At 45.4% G+C, this 12,560-nt stretch overlaps 1 protein-coding gene across 3 annotated transcripts in view; it reads left to right on the top strand.

Moving 5' to 3' along the window:
- The window catches only part of TNC (tenascin C), a 95,738-nt gene extending 85,344 nt beyond the window's left edge, over positions 1-10,394 (top strand). For all 3 annotated transcript variants that reach the window (XM_023510497.1, XM_023510499.1, XM_023510498.1), the window contains 6 exons: positions 409-541; positions 2,232-2,383; positions 3,168-3,264; positions 4,163-4,324; positions 6,937-7,100; positions 9,682-10,394. In XM_023510497.1, coding sequence (XP_023366265.1) covers positions 409-541; positions 2,232-2,383; positions 3,168-3,264; positions 4,163-4,324; positions 6,937-7,100; positions 9,682-9,792 — 819 coding nt within the window. In that variant the 3' untranslated portion in view covers positions 9,793-10,394. The remainder of the gene's footprint in view (positions 1-408; positions 542-2,231; positions 2,384-3,167; positions 3,265-4,162; positions 4,325-6,936; positions 7,101-9,681) is intronic.
- Positions 10,395-12,560: the final 2,166 nt, after the last annotated feature.

Here is a 12,560-nt window from a genome sequence, read left to right as displayed (position 1 = left end):
AAAAAAAAAAAAAAAAAAACTCAAGTTCCAAAGCTCAACTCTGAAAACTTTTTGGATTCTTCACTTCTTACAATGATAGACTTCACTAATCTGGTAACATTTTCCACTGCTCCACCACCTGAAACTAAGTACAGTTGAGGTAGGCTACTGCTTCCTCTTGTTATTTTGACTTGCTCTGTCTCTTCTGGCCCCAGGACCTTTGATTGTGTTTCACTCTCCTCCTCTCTGATATCCCAGGAGTGCAAGTGGATCCTGTTGCACAGAGTGGGTGCTTAGTGGATTCTTAGTGAATAAATAAATGAAAGGAAGAGTGAAATAATGAATGAATAAATGAATAGAATGAATTTCTATTTATACTCTGAGAATTTTTGTGACTAAAAGTTATTACATTCTTTTTTCTGCCTTTAGGAAGTCATTGTGGGTCCAGACACCACCTCCTACAGCCTGGCAGACCTGAGCCCATCCACGCACTACACAGCCAAGGTCCAGGCATTAAGTGGGCCCCTGAGGAGCAAACTAGTCCAGACCATCTTCACCACAAGTAAGAGGGGCCAAGAGTGAAATCTAACTGTGATCTAACTGAGTGAATCAACCCTCTCTTTCCCCTTTGTCTTCTACTTTAAATTTTCAAACAAATTTCTAGAAAGAATCAGTTCTCTGCTACTACTTGGAATCCTGATGAAAAAGCCTGCAGCGGGGCATAAGCATCCGAGTGGGGAGCCCTGCTGCCCCATTTTCAGCACTTGATCTTGGTACTTTAAGAACATAACTTTTGTTTTGTAATCCTCAAGTTTCCTCATCTATACAATGGGATTAATAACCTTCCCTTCCTCATAAGGACCTTGTGAGGGTTAATGAAGTATTGTACTTGAACTCCTAGCCCAGTATGTGGCCCCATATAAGTGTGTGGTCCTTTTATTACCAGGGCTCAATATAAGCTCAATATCACTTCCCTTCCCTTCTCCTTTTTCATGTCAGTGTTTATAAAGCTTGTCCACATTTAAAATCACAAATGAATCTCCCACCAAGCTGGTATGGTAGGTCGGATTACCATGCCCAATTTCCTGATGGGGAAATGGATGCTCCCAGACACTACCTGACCTGCTCAAGGCCACCTGTGGGTTACAGTCAGCGTTAGGCTCAGGTTTCCCAGACCCAGGGAGCCTCCCTCTGTACCTGCAGCTGGGAATCTTCTACAGATGATGAACACCTAAGTTGTTCCATTGGCAAATAAGAGGTAGTATCCATTTCCAAGGATGGGAGGATCCAGGCTTTGGAGAGCCCTGCTCTTTACCATTCACTGGGGACAGTCATTCTGCTTACATCTGCTAAGGAAGGTGCTTCCTCGCTGCCAGATCTTCTGGCAGGTGCTGAGAACACAAAACTAGGAGTATGCCTTGAAGATGTATGCCTTCTTATACTAGGACCGTTAAATAATCAAGAAAACAGTTCATGATAAAACCCCAATTGAATGTGGAGGTGTTGTTGGATCAGGAAAAGGAACTACTACGTCCATCAGCTCTCAGACCCATCTCCTAAGCACAGCCCCGAGATGGTGGGTTTCTACCTAGTTTTTAATTTTTATATCACATGATTCCACTTAGAAATTCCCCAAGCATTCTTGTTACATCAGTCTAAGATTCCCAGGCTCACAGCAGTTAGAAGACTTCTCCAGTGTCACAGAGCAACCTAAAGGCATGTTCAGAACTAGACCTCCTACCTCAGAAGGCTGTGAAAAAGCAAAGATGAACACAGATGAAGGACTGAGATGCATTTGTCTGGGGAGCTTGAGTATCCAAAACTTTCATCAGACTCTCAAAACAAACTGCGGCCTGATAGAGTGACCCAGTCCTCAGTGAGACACACACCAGGTGCCAGAAACCCAGCCATCTATCTGGGCAGTGACAGGGTGTTCATCAGGTGCTCCTGGCTGCTCCAGGTGTGCGCAGGTCAACCTGACACATACCCCACACAGTGGATCTGCTTTCCTCCCGTGGGTGTCATCAATGCCACCATCAGTATAAGGAGTTGAGATGGGCACTAAGCCTCAGAGCACCCCCATGGAGCAGTCTACCCTTGTCTTTCACATGATGGGGTAGAGACTCAGAGAGAGAGGTGAAGCTGTTCACCCCCAGGAATCCACCCCCAGCCAATGAATAGTTAAGCTGCAATTTCCAAGCTCTACCCCATCCTCCTGCCCTAAAGCATCATGATTTCTCCTTATCCCACAGTTGGACTCCTATACCCATTCCCCAGGGACTGCTCCCAAGCTATGCTGAATGGAGACACGACCTCTGGCCTCTACACCATTTATCTGAATGGCAATAAGTCCCAGGCACTAGAAGTCTACTGTGACATGACCTCTGATGGGGGAGGATGGATTGTGAGTATTAGCAGGAAGCCCAGAGCTCTCAAGCCTGGGGGTGAGGGCCCCCAGAAGTGGGGACTGGAGGGATGGGGAGGGCCGTGGGAGGAGGGGCAAGGCAGTACCCCTGCACTCTGACGCCTGACACCCACGTGCATGCGTCTTTGCAAGATTGTGCCTGTCTCAGAGAGGCGCTCAGTAATTCTCTCTTAAATAAAAGAATGGGAAAGAATCCAGGGATTGAAGGAAGAGGAAAAAAATTTTCTTATAATTTATCTCATCCGATCCTCATCAAATAACTCTGATGTATCCATGACAATGTCCACTGACTCCATCATTTATATTAATATTAGCACTGAACATTTGTTATCTACCAGGCACTGTGCTAGGAGTTTTACATGAATTATTCCAATTTCATTCCCATAGTTAACTGGGTAGGGTTTTTTTTTAATTAATAAAAAAATTTTTTAAAGCAGTTTTAGGTTCAAAATGAAGAGGAAAGTATAGAGAATTCTCACAGACACCCCAACACACCCACACAAGCTCCCCCATTGACAGCCTGAACCAAAGGGCACATTTGTTATCATCAATGTACCGACATTGACTTGCCATTGTCACCTAAACCTGGGTAGTATTTGTAATCTTTGGTTTTTAGGGAGGGGAGGTGACCTGCCCAGAGTCACATGGAAAATTAGTGACAGAGCTAAGGACTGGTGCTCCTTCCAGTGTGTGATGTTTCTTTCTCTAGAAAAGGTCCCTCTCTGCCCTGCAATAACCCGAGTGCACACTGATATGTTCGCAGGTGTTCCTGAGACGCAAAAACGGACGTGAGGACTTCTATCGAAACTGGAAAGCCTACGCTGCTGGGTTTGGGGACCGCAGAGAGGAGTTCTGGCTTGGTAATTCAGCTCTGCATGTTTGTGTCCAAACTGCTTCTTTCTGCCCTCCTTGTCATTTGCCCTAACCCACAGGGCCGTATGGGAGAGAAATAGATTAGGAGGAGACTGTCGTTCCGGTGGTGGGCACAGAATATTAAATTCTTAATGGAAAAGACTAGGCAAATGCTCTGAATCATTAAAAATAAAAATTGGATCAAGGGAGAGCCAACAGTCAGCCCTTAAGAATTAAGTCATTTGCTGAACTATTCACAGACTCATCCTCACTGATACCATTGGCTGCTTCCCTGGCAGGCTCCAAGTTGTGCTCTGGGTGCAGAGAAGGGTCCCTTAGAGCCATAATCTTTAACCCTCACAGCACCCCTGGGAAGTACTAAATTCCTACCTTCCACATGAGGAAATAGAGCCTCAGAGATAGACTGGTGTGCCTGTGGGAATCCGGCCAACAAGCAATGGAGCTACAATTTGAAATCTCCCAAGTCAGAACCCATTATCTATCCATTCATTCCTGCAACACACGCTTTCCAACCCTCTCCCTGCATGGAGCTTTGTTCTATGCACCATGGCCTGGGCCAGGCCAGGAAAGGTCCATCCCACCATCCATGCCCCTTCAATTGTAAAGAGCTTTTGAGTTTAAAACGTACTTTCACCACCTCATCTCCTATGGTCTTCCTGATACACTGGGAGGTTGGCAGGGCAAAGATGTCAGCCCAATTTTTCCTGAGGATCAGAAACCTCACACATTTGGCCTGGTATTGTATCAGCAAGGATACAGGGCAGGCTTTGAGCCCAGGTCTGTGTGACATGAACCCCTTTCCAGGACACTCAGCTGCTGCTTTTAAGTAGAAATGTTGGTCCCAGTCACCTGTATTTCTTAGTAGCCCTTGCCTGTCATCCACAGGGCTGGACAACCTGAGCAAAATCACAGCCCAGGGGCAGTACGAGCTCCGGGTGGACCTGCGGGACCGTGGGGAGACAGCCTTCGCCGTCTATGAAAGATTCGGCGTGGGAGATGCCAAGACTCGATACAAGTTGAAGGTGGAGGGGTACAGTGGGACGGCAGGTACAGAGCTGGGGGCTTAGAATCACAAAACCAGAGAACTGCTTGGTGCTTTTAGCTAATTCTTCTGCTTTTCCTGACTTCCTGCGTCCTCTTTCCCTCCCTCCCTCCCTCTCTTTCTTTTCTTCCTTCTTCCTTCTTTCCTTTCTTAATCCATATATTCATTGGCTCAACCAACATCTGAATATATACTAGGTACTAATTCAGAATAAATGTAATTACAAAGGATTGGGTATATATTTTGGTCCCTGAAACATAAAGTAGGTTGGGAACTAGGGCAACCAGGCTAGCTTTGTAACTCCCCTCATTCAAAAACTGTGTCTTTCTTATCTAGTTTTACATATCAATTGTAGACTGATTAAAAAAAAAAAAATACCTAGTCTCCAAGGCATCTCACCAAGTGCTTCTCAATTTGTGAGGGGTGAATGACCCACTGGCGCCTGTGACTGTGTAGATGCTGACACAGGATGGCTGGGGTGGGCTGAGATTCTGCATTTTGTATTTGAGTTCCCTACTGATGCCAGTGTTGTTTGGTGTTGCTGTCCGTGGACTGCACTTTGATTAGGGAAGAATCCACCCCACACCTAGGTGCTGGAACCTCTTCTAAGACATCCCTGTACGTGGCCGTCCAGCCTCAGCCTGCATAACCCCATGACCAGAAGCTCACTACTTCTCTCTTGGCCCTTCCATTCCTTCCTTGTCTGGTTCATAACCCTAGTTCAAGTTTTGAAGATTTCTTGGACTTGAAATGGCCTGTGGGTGGTTTTCTGGCTCCACATTAGAGGAGAAATAAATAAGGAAATGACATGAATTCAAGCCTGCTAGGTACCTTCCACTTTTGTAAGTATTACCTGCATTACCCCATTTAATCCTCATAAAAACTATTTCCGGAAGATGATGTTATTAGACAAATGAGGAAACAAGCTCAGAAAAACTCCGAAATTTCCCCAGAGTGAAACAGCTTACAGAAGTCTGGCTGCTGGTGGTGTTCTCGGTAACAGAAGGGAGTCGGGCCTGAGAGTGCGGACCACTCACAGCAAGCCCTGCCACTTAGGGTGGCTTTCTATTATGTTTGTGAAAACAGACAGATGTCATGGCACATTCCCAACTCCTCTGATCCCTGGCAGAAAACACACATAAGGTGAAAGTCTCCAGATAAAAGGTTGCCAAAAGCCAGGCCCAATCTAAGGACCCACAAAGCTCTTTTAAGATGGCAATTTAGTGGTAATGAAGAGAGACAGCCAGGGGCGGAAATTGTTTTAGTTCTTGCATCCCTCAAAGAATTCTGACATTTTATTACCTGGCAGTAAATATTTCTTTGGTTGAGATGGCTTCGGGCAAGAAGGATATTGTTACATGGCAAGCAAATCCACCAAGCAGCAGGAATGTGGCCTTTCTCCATCTCTCTTTGTACTTCCAATGAGAGAATGAGCTGTAATATTTCCCTTTACTAAGGGAACCTTTGTAAGGCTGCATTTTTCTGTGTGCTTTGGTTGAAGCCAGGACCTCCGCAGGACAGCCAGTATCTACCTGCCATCCTCAGATGCTGGGTAGCATTACCCCTTAAAAAGGTACCTGAGTCCCTTTGACAATTTGTTTCAAAATATCAGGGTAGAATGTTTTAGAGTCTTGAAAATTTTGTGTCTAATCTTTGGCTAGGGTTGAGAGTGAGGACACACAAAAAGAATGGAACTGAAATGCTTCTAAAATTCTAAATTAGAAGCTAGAGTCCCAAATAGTGTATATATTTTTTTCCTTTTATTTAGTCATACACACATAGGTCATGAATACATTTGTGGGGTACAATGTGTTGATTTTTTTATGCAATTTGGAGTGCTTACATCTAACTAATTAATATAGCTCTCACCTCATTTACTCGATTATTATGTTAAGACCAAATAGTGTATAAATGGGTTTATTGTCTATGAATTAAGGAACACTGCTCTGATAAACACTTTAAAAAAATAACTGTATGGGGGCGACACCTGTGGCTCAGAGGAGTAGGGCGCCGGCCCTATATACCAGAGGTGGTGGGTTCAAACCCAGCCCCAGCCAAAACTCCAAAAAAAAAAAAACCTGTATGATACACAGACTGTTTAGGGACATCTAATATTCAAAGGGTTTAATTATAAGTATGGCTAATAAATACTTGTATGTGAGGGGAAGACACAGCATTATTAAGGGCAGATTTCCCACCTTATTCTCTGAGCTCTTTTATTTAAAGGGCATGCAGAAAATCATAAAATAATAGCAAAAATTGTAATACTTATTTGTCCCAATAGTACTGTGAGGTAGATGGAACCAATATACTGGTTCCATTTCATAGATAAGAAAACTGAGGTTCAGCAAGAGGTTTGACTTATGCAAGGTCACAGCCAGAGAGTGAGAGATGGGACTGGACACTGGACCATTCCAAGCCTCTGAAGCCCTCTTCCTACCACATGGGGGAACACTCGTGTCTTATCTAGTTCCACATTAGATCCCAACTCTGGGTCCAATGTTTAAGGCCAGCCCACCCCAGCACCATTCCGCTGTCACCTCTGGTTCTGCCCTTCACAGCCCAGAAGGAAATTCCAGCTGGGATTTTTCAGGTCCTTATTTTTTCTTTCTCCCAGGTGACTCCATGGCCTACCACAATGGCAGGTCCTTCTCCACGTTTGACAAGGACACAGACTCAGCCATCACCAACTGTGCCCTGTCCTACAAGGGGGCTTTCTGGTACAAGAACTGTCACCGTGTCAACCTGATGGGGAGATACGGGGATAACAGCCACAGTCAGGTGAGTGGACAGGAAGGGCACGGAGCAGGCCAGGCCTGGGAAGCAGGATGGGGCTGATGGGAGGACAGTTCAACCCCTCTATGCTGACGGACGCAAGGAGGCAAAAACCTCAGGTATGACATAGCACATGTCTTGTCACCTGTCAGTGCAGTGAGAAACCTCAATGACAATGTAGGTCCGTTAGAATGGAAACAGTACTTGTGAACCCCGGAAGATTCCCAAGGAGCACCCCTGGGCAAATGGAGTCTAAACTTAGCTAACCCCTAAAGTAAAGCCGATAAACATGGGAAGGTTTTAGATAAAGCAGGGATGGTGCAGAGCTCGGCAGACCCCTGGCCTGGGGCACCTGCAGAACCCCCCACACACCTTACAGCCCACAGACTGTAAATGTGACTTTCCTGAGGTCACTGAATGAAGTTGGAGGCAGAGCTGAATCCCCCACCTTCCCTCTGTCCCGCCTTTTTCCTGTGCACACACAGCTCTCACACAACTCATATAGTCACAGAAATAGATGCTTGGAACACCCTTTAGAAATAGGAGAGTAAAACGAATTCAGTCACCTTTGAGCCCAGCCTGCCCTGGCATATGCCTACAGAGTGACAGGCCAGATGAGACCAGCCATTTAAATCTTGGCCCCCCCGTCCTGGTCCCTTCTCAAAGTTCATCCCCACCCCAGGGAGAAGGAATGGGTGTCCTCATGGGGCCACACCTTACTGACCCCGAGACTTCAGATTCTTACCAGGTCTTCTTACTGGGGGCCCAGGGCCTTTATAAAACTGCAGTGGCCCAAATTACGCCTTAGGATCCCAGGGCTTCTGATTCGATGACCTCAGGTGGGAGGCAGCATCTCATCTTTTTGCACAGTTATACTTTTTTGTTGTCCTTTTTTATGGGGTTTTGGCAGCTTCCACAGGTGATTCCTGATGCTTAGAAAATGTTGGGACTTGCTATTCACCATTGTTAGTGAATTTGATACACTTGTGAGTGCCTGGGTTAACGGCTAAAAAGTGATACCTGTGACCTGAAATGTGGCCCGTACCCTGACTTAATTTCTGACACTTTTCAAAGTGCTCTCACCACCTCTACCCTGTCCTTATCACCTTCACCCTGGCAGGGAATCAGGGCGTGGCTTTTCAGGTCTGTGTTACAGAGAAGCAGGTGTTCAAGGACCCCTTACATTCCCTCAGTAACATCTCCACTCTGAGCATTCCTTATTCAGCCATCTTTATTGATCTGTCCTCTAACTCTAGTTCACACAAAGTCCTTGTAGGGAATAAAAAGCTACATGTCAAAAAAAACCTCGTTTTCCATCCTTCCATTCCATGCTGGAAGAAGGACTAGATGATACAGGAGGCCACAAAGGAGTCTCTGGCGCTCAGGCCCAGCTCCAGCTCTGCTCAAGCCACTATGAGGCCTCTGTGAAGTCACTTGCCCTCTCTGGCTTCAGTCTCCACCGCAGCATGGGGAGTCTGGGCTTCCTACCCTGCACCAGGCAGCATGTGACTAAGCTTTCAGCTGCAGGACTTCACTGTAACTGAGTGATTACAACCAGGCGCTTACCCATTACACCCCACCTTCCTATCAGACTCAGAGACCACCCTATGTCAACGAATGCCAACAAATTAGAGATCAACAAAGCATCTCCATTCCCCCCTCATTTCACTAGCTCTTAACTTGCGTGTGGCATGTTCCTTCATTGTGGCATGCAGCTTAAAGAAGAGAGGGGTCAGTCCCTGGGGGTGGGAGGTGGCCACTTGGGAGGACGCTCTGTAACCACAGAGGGGCAGGGGGCCATGCGGGACTTGACTCTTGGCTAAAGAGTCAAACATGGATCCTGTTGGGCACAAATGTGGTCTTGTAGAAATCTTTGACTAAAATTTGAAGGAGATTTCTCCCTACTTGAGATTAGGAAGTGGTATTAACCACCTCAATGTGCCCAGCACTGCGATAGCTCCCACATGGACTCATTTAATCTTCAATCATCTTTCATGTTTGCTATTAGCAGACCTTAAGAAAGAAAATTTTAAAAACATAGAAAAACTAAATCCAGAGAGATTTGATAACTTGTTCAATATCATTTATCTCTTAAGTAAGAGCATTAGTATTTAACTTTTGTATATCAAGTTGCAAACTTGTGTTTCACCTATGTTCTTTCTGCTATTCTATACCAAAATTCTCTTAAAATAGTCCATAGAAATCCTGTCAGTTGTAGACACATGCATACATACACACGTGCCCTACATAAGCTACTCAATTCTGCACCTCCCATCATGACCGAAATTCCTCCGAACCTATTCCTAATTGTGGCAAGTTTCACCAGCCACCATTTTGTTTCAAGATGGCAGCCCAAAGTGTCCCTACAAACTCAGGTGACTCCTGACTAAGGTGAAAAATTGGATCAGATTCAGCCACCCCCTTTAAACGTTTTCACCACACAGGCAGAGAGATAGGCAGGAGGCAACTGTGATACACCAAATGGCCAAGTCTAACCAGAACTCATTTTGTCTGAACAACTGAATAGCAATGATTGGTGAACCCCTTGCTAACGGAAACCAACATGGAGGCCTTCTCTCTCATACAGGGTGTTAACTGGTTCCACTGGAAGGGCCACGAACACTCAATCCAGTTTGCTGAGATGAAACTGAGACCCAGCAACTTCAGAAATCTCGAAGGCAGGCGCAAACGGGCATGAATTGCAGGGACCACTGGGTGAGAGAAGAACAGGGCCCAGAGAAAGGAACGGATTTTACCAAAGCATCAATACAACCAGCCCAATCATCAGTCCACACCTGGGCGTGTGGCAGGAGTCAGCGCTGAGTGTGGCAACAGCACAGCCTCACCTACTCTGCGATTACTTTTCTCGCACCAAAGACATCAATCTCCAACAGGTTCCTGTTTTGTTGTTCGATTCAGCAAAAATCTTCTAGTGACAACATCACAATGGTTTTTACTTCTCGGGGGGCTCTGGGGATGGGAGAGGGGTAGGCTGTACAGTGGTAGTTTGTTTTAGAACCAGCTGCATTTTACACAAAGCTGTGTAATTAATTGTCGTTATTTTTGTTAGCAAAGTTTAAATGTGTGTCATTGGAAGCAGTCCTCCCCCCTTTTTTTACATTTTATACAACAGAAACCAGAAAAGCAATACTGTTTCGATTTTTAAAATATGATTAATATTATTAATATAATGATAATGATGATGAAAACTAAGGATTTTTAAAGAGATCTTCCTTTCCAAAACACATCTGGACAGTATCTGATTGTATTTGTTTTTTTAATAAAACACAAGTACTTTTGGACTTGGCTGTTATTTTGCCTTTTGTTATAGAGTCTTAATTTCACCAAAGCCAATAATTTGAACAAGGGGAGGAAGGTGGGAGAAGAAAAATGAGGAAGGAAGGTTGGTGGTCCCGTAGGAGGGAGAGAAGAAAGACCAAAGGCTGGGAGATAACTTTTTCAAAAAAAGTTGAATATGATTAGAAAAAGTTTACAACTGAAGATTCAGCTTCTTGCTCAGAATTTCCAAGTCTAAGGATTTATGGTTTAAACTATGGTCTCCAATCTTCCAGACCGGGGACTGCTCCAGGGTCCTTGGCCTATTTGGAACCCAGCCCCACATCAGGAGGTGAGTAGCAGGTGGCCAGGCAAATAGGAAAAGCTTCTTCTATATTTACAGCCACTCCCCAATGCTCACATCACCATCTGAGCTCTGCCTCCTGGCAGACAAGTGGTGGCATTAAATTCTCATAGGAGCACACTGGGAGGGACCTAGTTTGTGTGCTCTTAAGAGAATCTAATGCCTGATGATCTGAGGTGGAGCTATAATGCACTCGATTCACCTCGAAACCACACCCCCACCCCCATCTGTGGAAAAATTGTCTTCCATGAAACCTGTCCTTGGTGCCAAAAAGGTTAGAAGATGCTTTTATACCCATTTTCCAGAGTAACCTCCCAGAAATTCTATGCTGTAGATGTGATGAGAGCCAAAGTTTAAGATGCCTAGAGGCAGACTGCCTGAGTTCAAATCTTGTCTCCAGCATTCATTCCCAAGTTCCTTAATTTCTCTGTGCCCCAGTTTCCTCATCTGTTAAGTAGGGATAACTCACACTTTTTGTTTCACTGCATTTTGTGAAGAATAAATTGGATTAGGAGGCTGAGGGAGGGTCCAGTTGAAGGTCTGGACATAAAGCCTTAGCGTGGTGCCTGGCATAGATTAATGCTAGTAATTGTTGGTTATTTCTGCTGTCACTTTATATGAGATGGACTGGGGTCCATACACATGCAATGGCTTGGTTGGAGCTATTACCTAATAATAATAGAACTTGGATTTAAACACAGGCCTTTACACGGGCCAATGTTCCTGCTCTCAGGCCCCTAGTGAAAGTCTCTCCTTCCCTGGGGGATGTGCGCGTAGTGAGAAAGTGCAAGTTACAGAAGAGCGCGTGCAGGAGACCTTAAACTTGACCCTCCCTCAGGCCCGTACAGTCCTGAACTCTTAGAACTAGAAAGCCTGTCCATTAGGAATATCTCCTTCTCTCCTACACAAGGAAGAGAGCCCAGGGCTCCCCCAGCCTCCTCCCAAACCCGTCTAGGGATGGGGAACTTGGTGCCCAGCACAGCAGACCCTTTGGTACCCAGCAAAGACAGTGAGTCAGAGCCACAGCACTGCTCTTTTAAAACAAAGGTGTATAGGGGGAGAGTGAGTCCCAGTTTATTCTTTTAGGGGGAGTTCAGCAAACTGGCTTTTTAAAAAAGCAAACATTTACACTGATAGCCCTCATTCAAATGGAATGCAATGGCTCAGAAGTGAAGATCTGAGGAATTTATGGCTCCAGATACATCCTTTGTTGCAGAGTTTATTCTGCTTCATTCAGTGCTGTCATGTTATGTACACAGTTGGCTGTTCCAGATCATAAGACCTGTTGCATGCAATTCAGCCATAGCAACACTCTTCTGGCTGCATAAACCCAAACAAACAGGCTCCCTGTAACCACCAAGCCTTAAGTAGGAGGCTTAACTCTCCAGTGGCTGAAGACCTAAATCTTACCCCTCTCCAGGACTATAGATACACCTAAGCTGTTAAAGGATTCCCCAGAAGCCACACAAGAATAAAATTCTACTTGGTGAAGGCTGCCCCTTAAACAGGAGTCCTTAATCATGGCCTTGGGAAGGTTGTAGATATCCCCAGTGGGGACAGGGCAGGCAGCAGGACCTGAGGCTTAGGTATTCAGAGACTTCACAGTGCCAAATGCAAGTTCACCACTTCTCAAACCCATCCTCCAGTCTCTGGCTCTGTGTCTTGGCTCCATCCACCTCTTTCATCTTGAAAAACCTCTTAAAATTCCCCATCCCCACCTTCACTTTTACCCCCGCCCCCGTGAAACAGTCACAAGGCCTCTATTGAGAATTGATTTCCAGGATGTCCAGTCTTTCCTTCCATCCTTCCTCCATCTGGCCTCTTTC

Source organism: Otolemur garnettii, unplaced genomic scaffold, assembly GCF_000181295.1.
Source record: "Otolemur garnettii isolate 467f Iridium unplaced genomic scaffold, OtoGar3 scaffold00014, whole genome shotgun sequence".
Taxonomy (NCBI): domain Eukaryota; kingdom Metazoa; phylum Chordata; class Mammalia; order Primates; family Galagidae; genus Otolemur; species Otolemur garnettii.
This window is presented reverse-complemented; position numbering and strand designations above follow the sequence as displayed.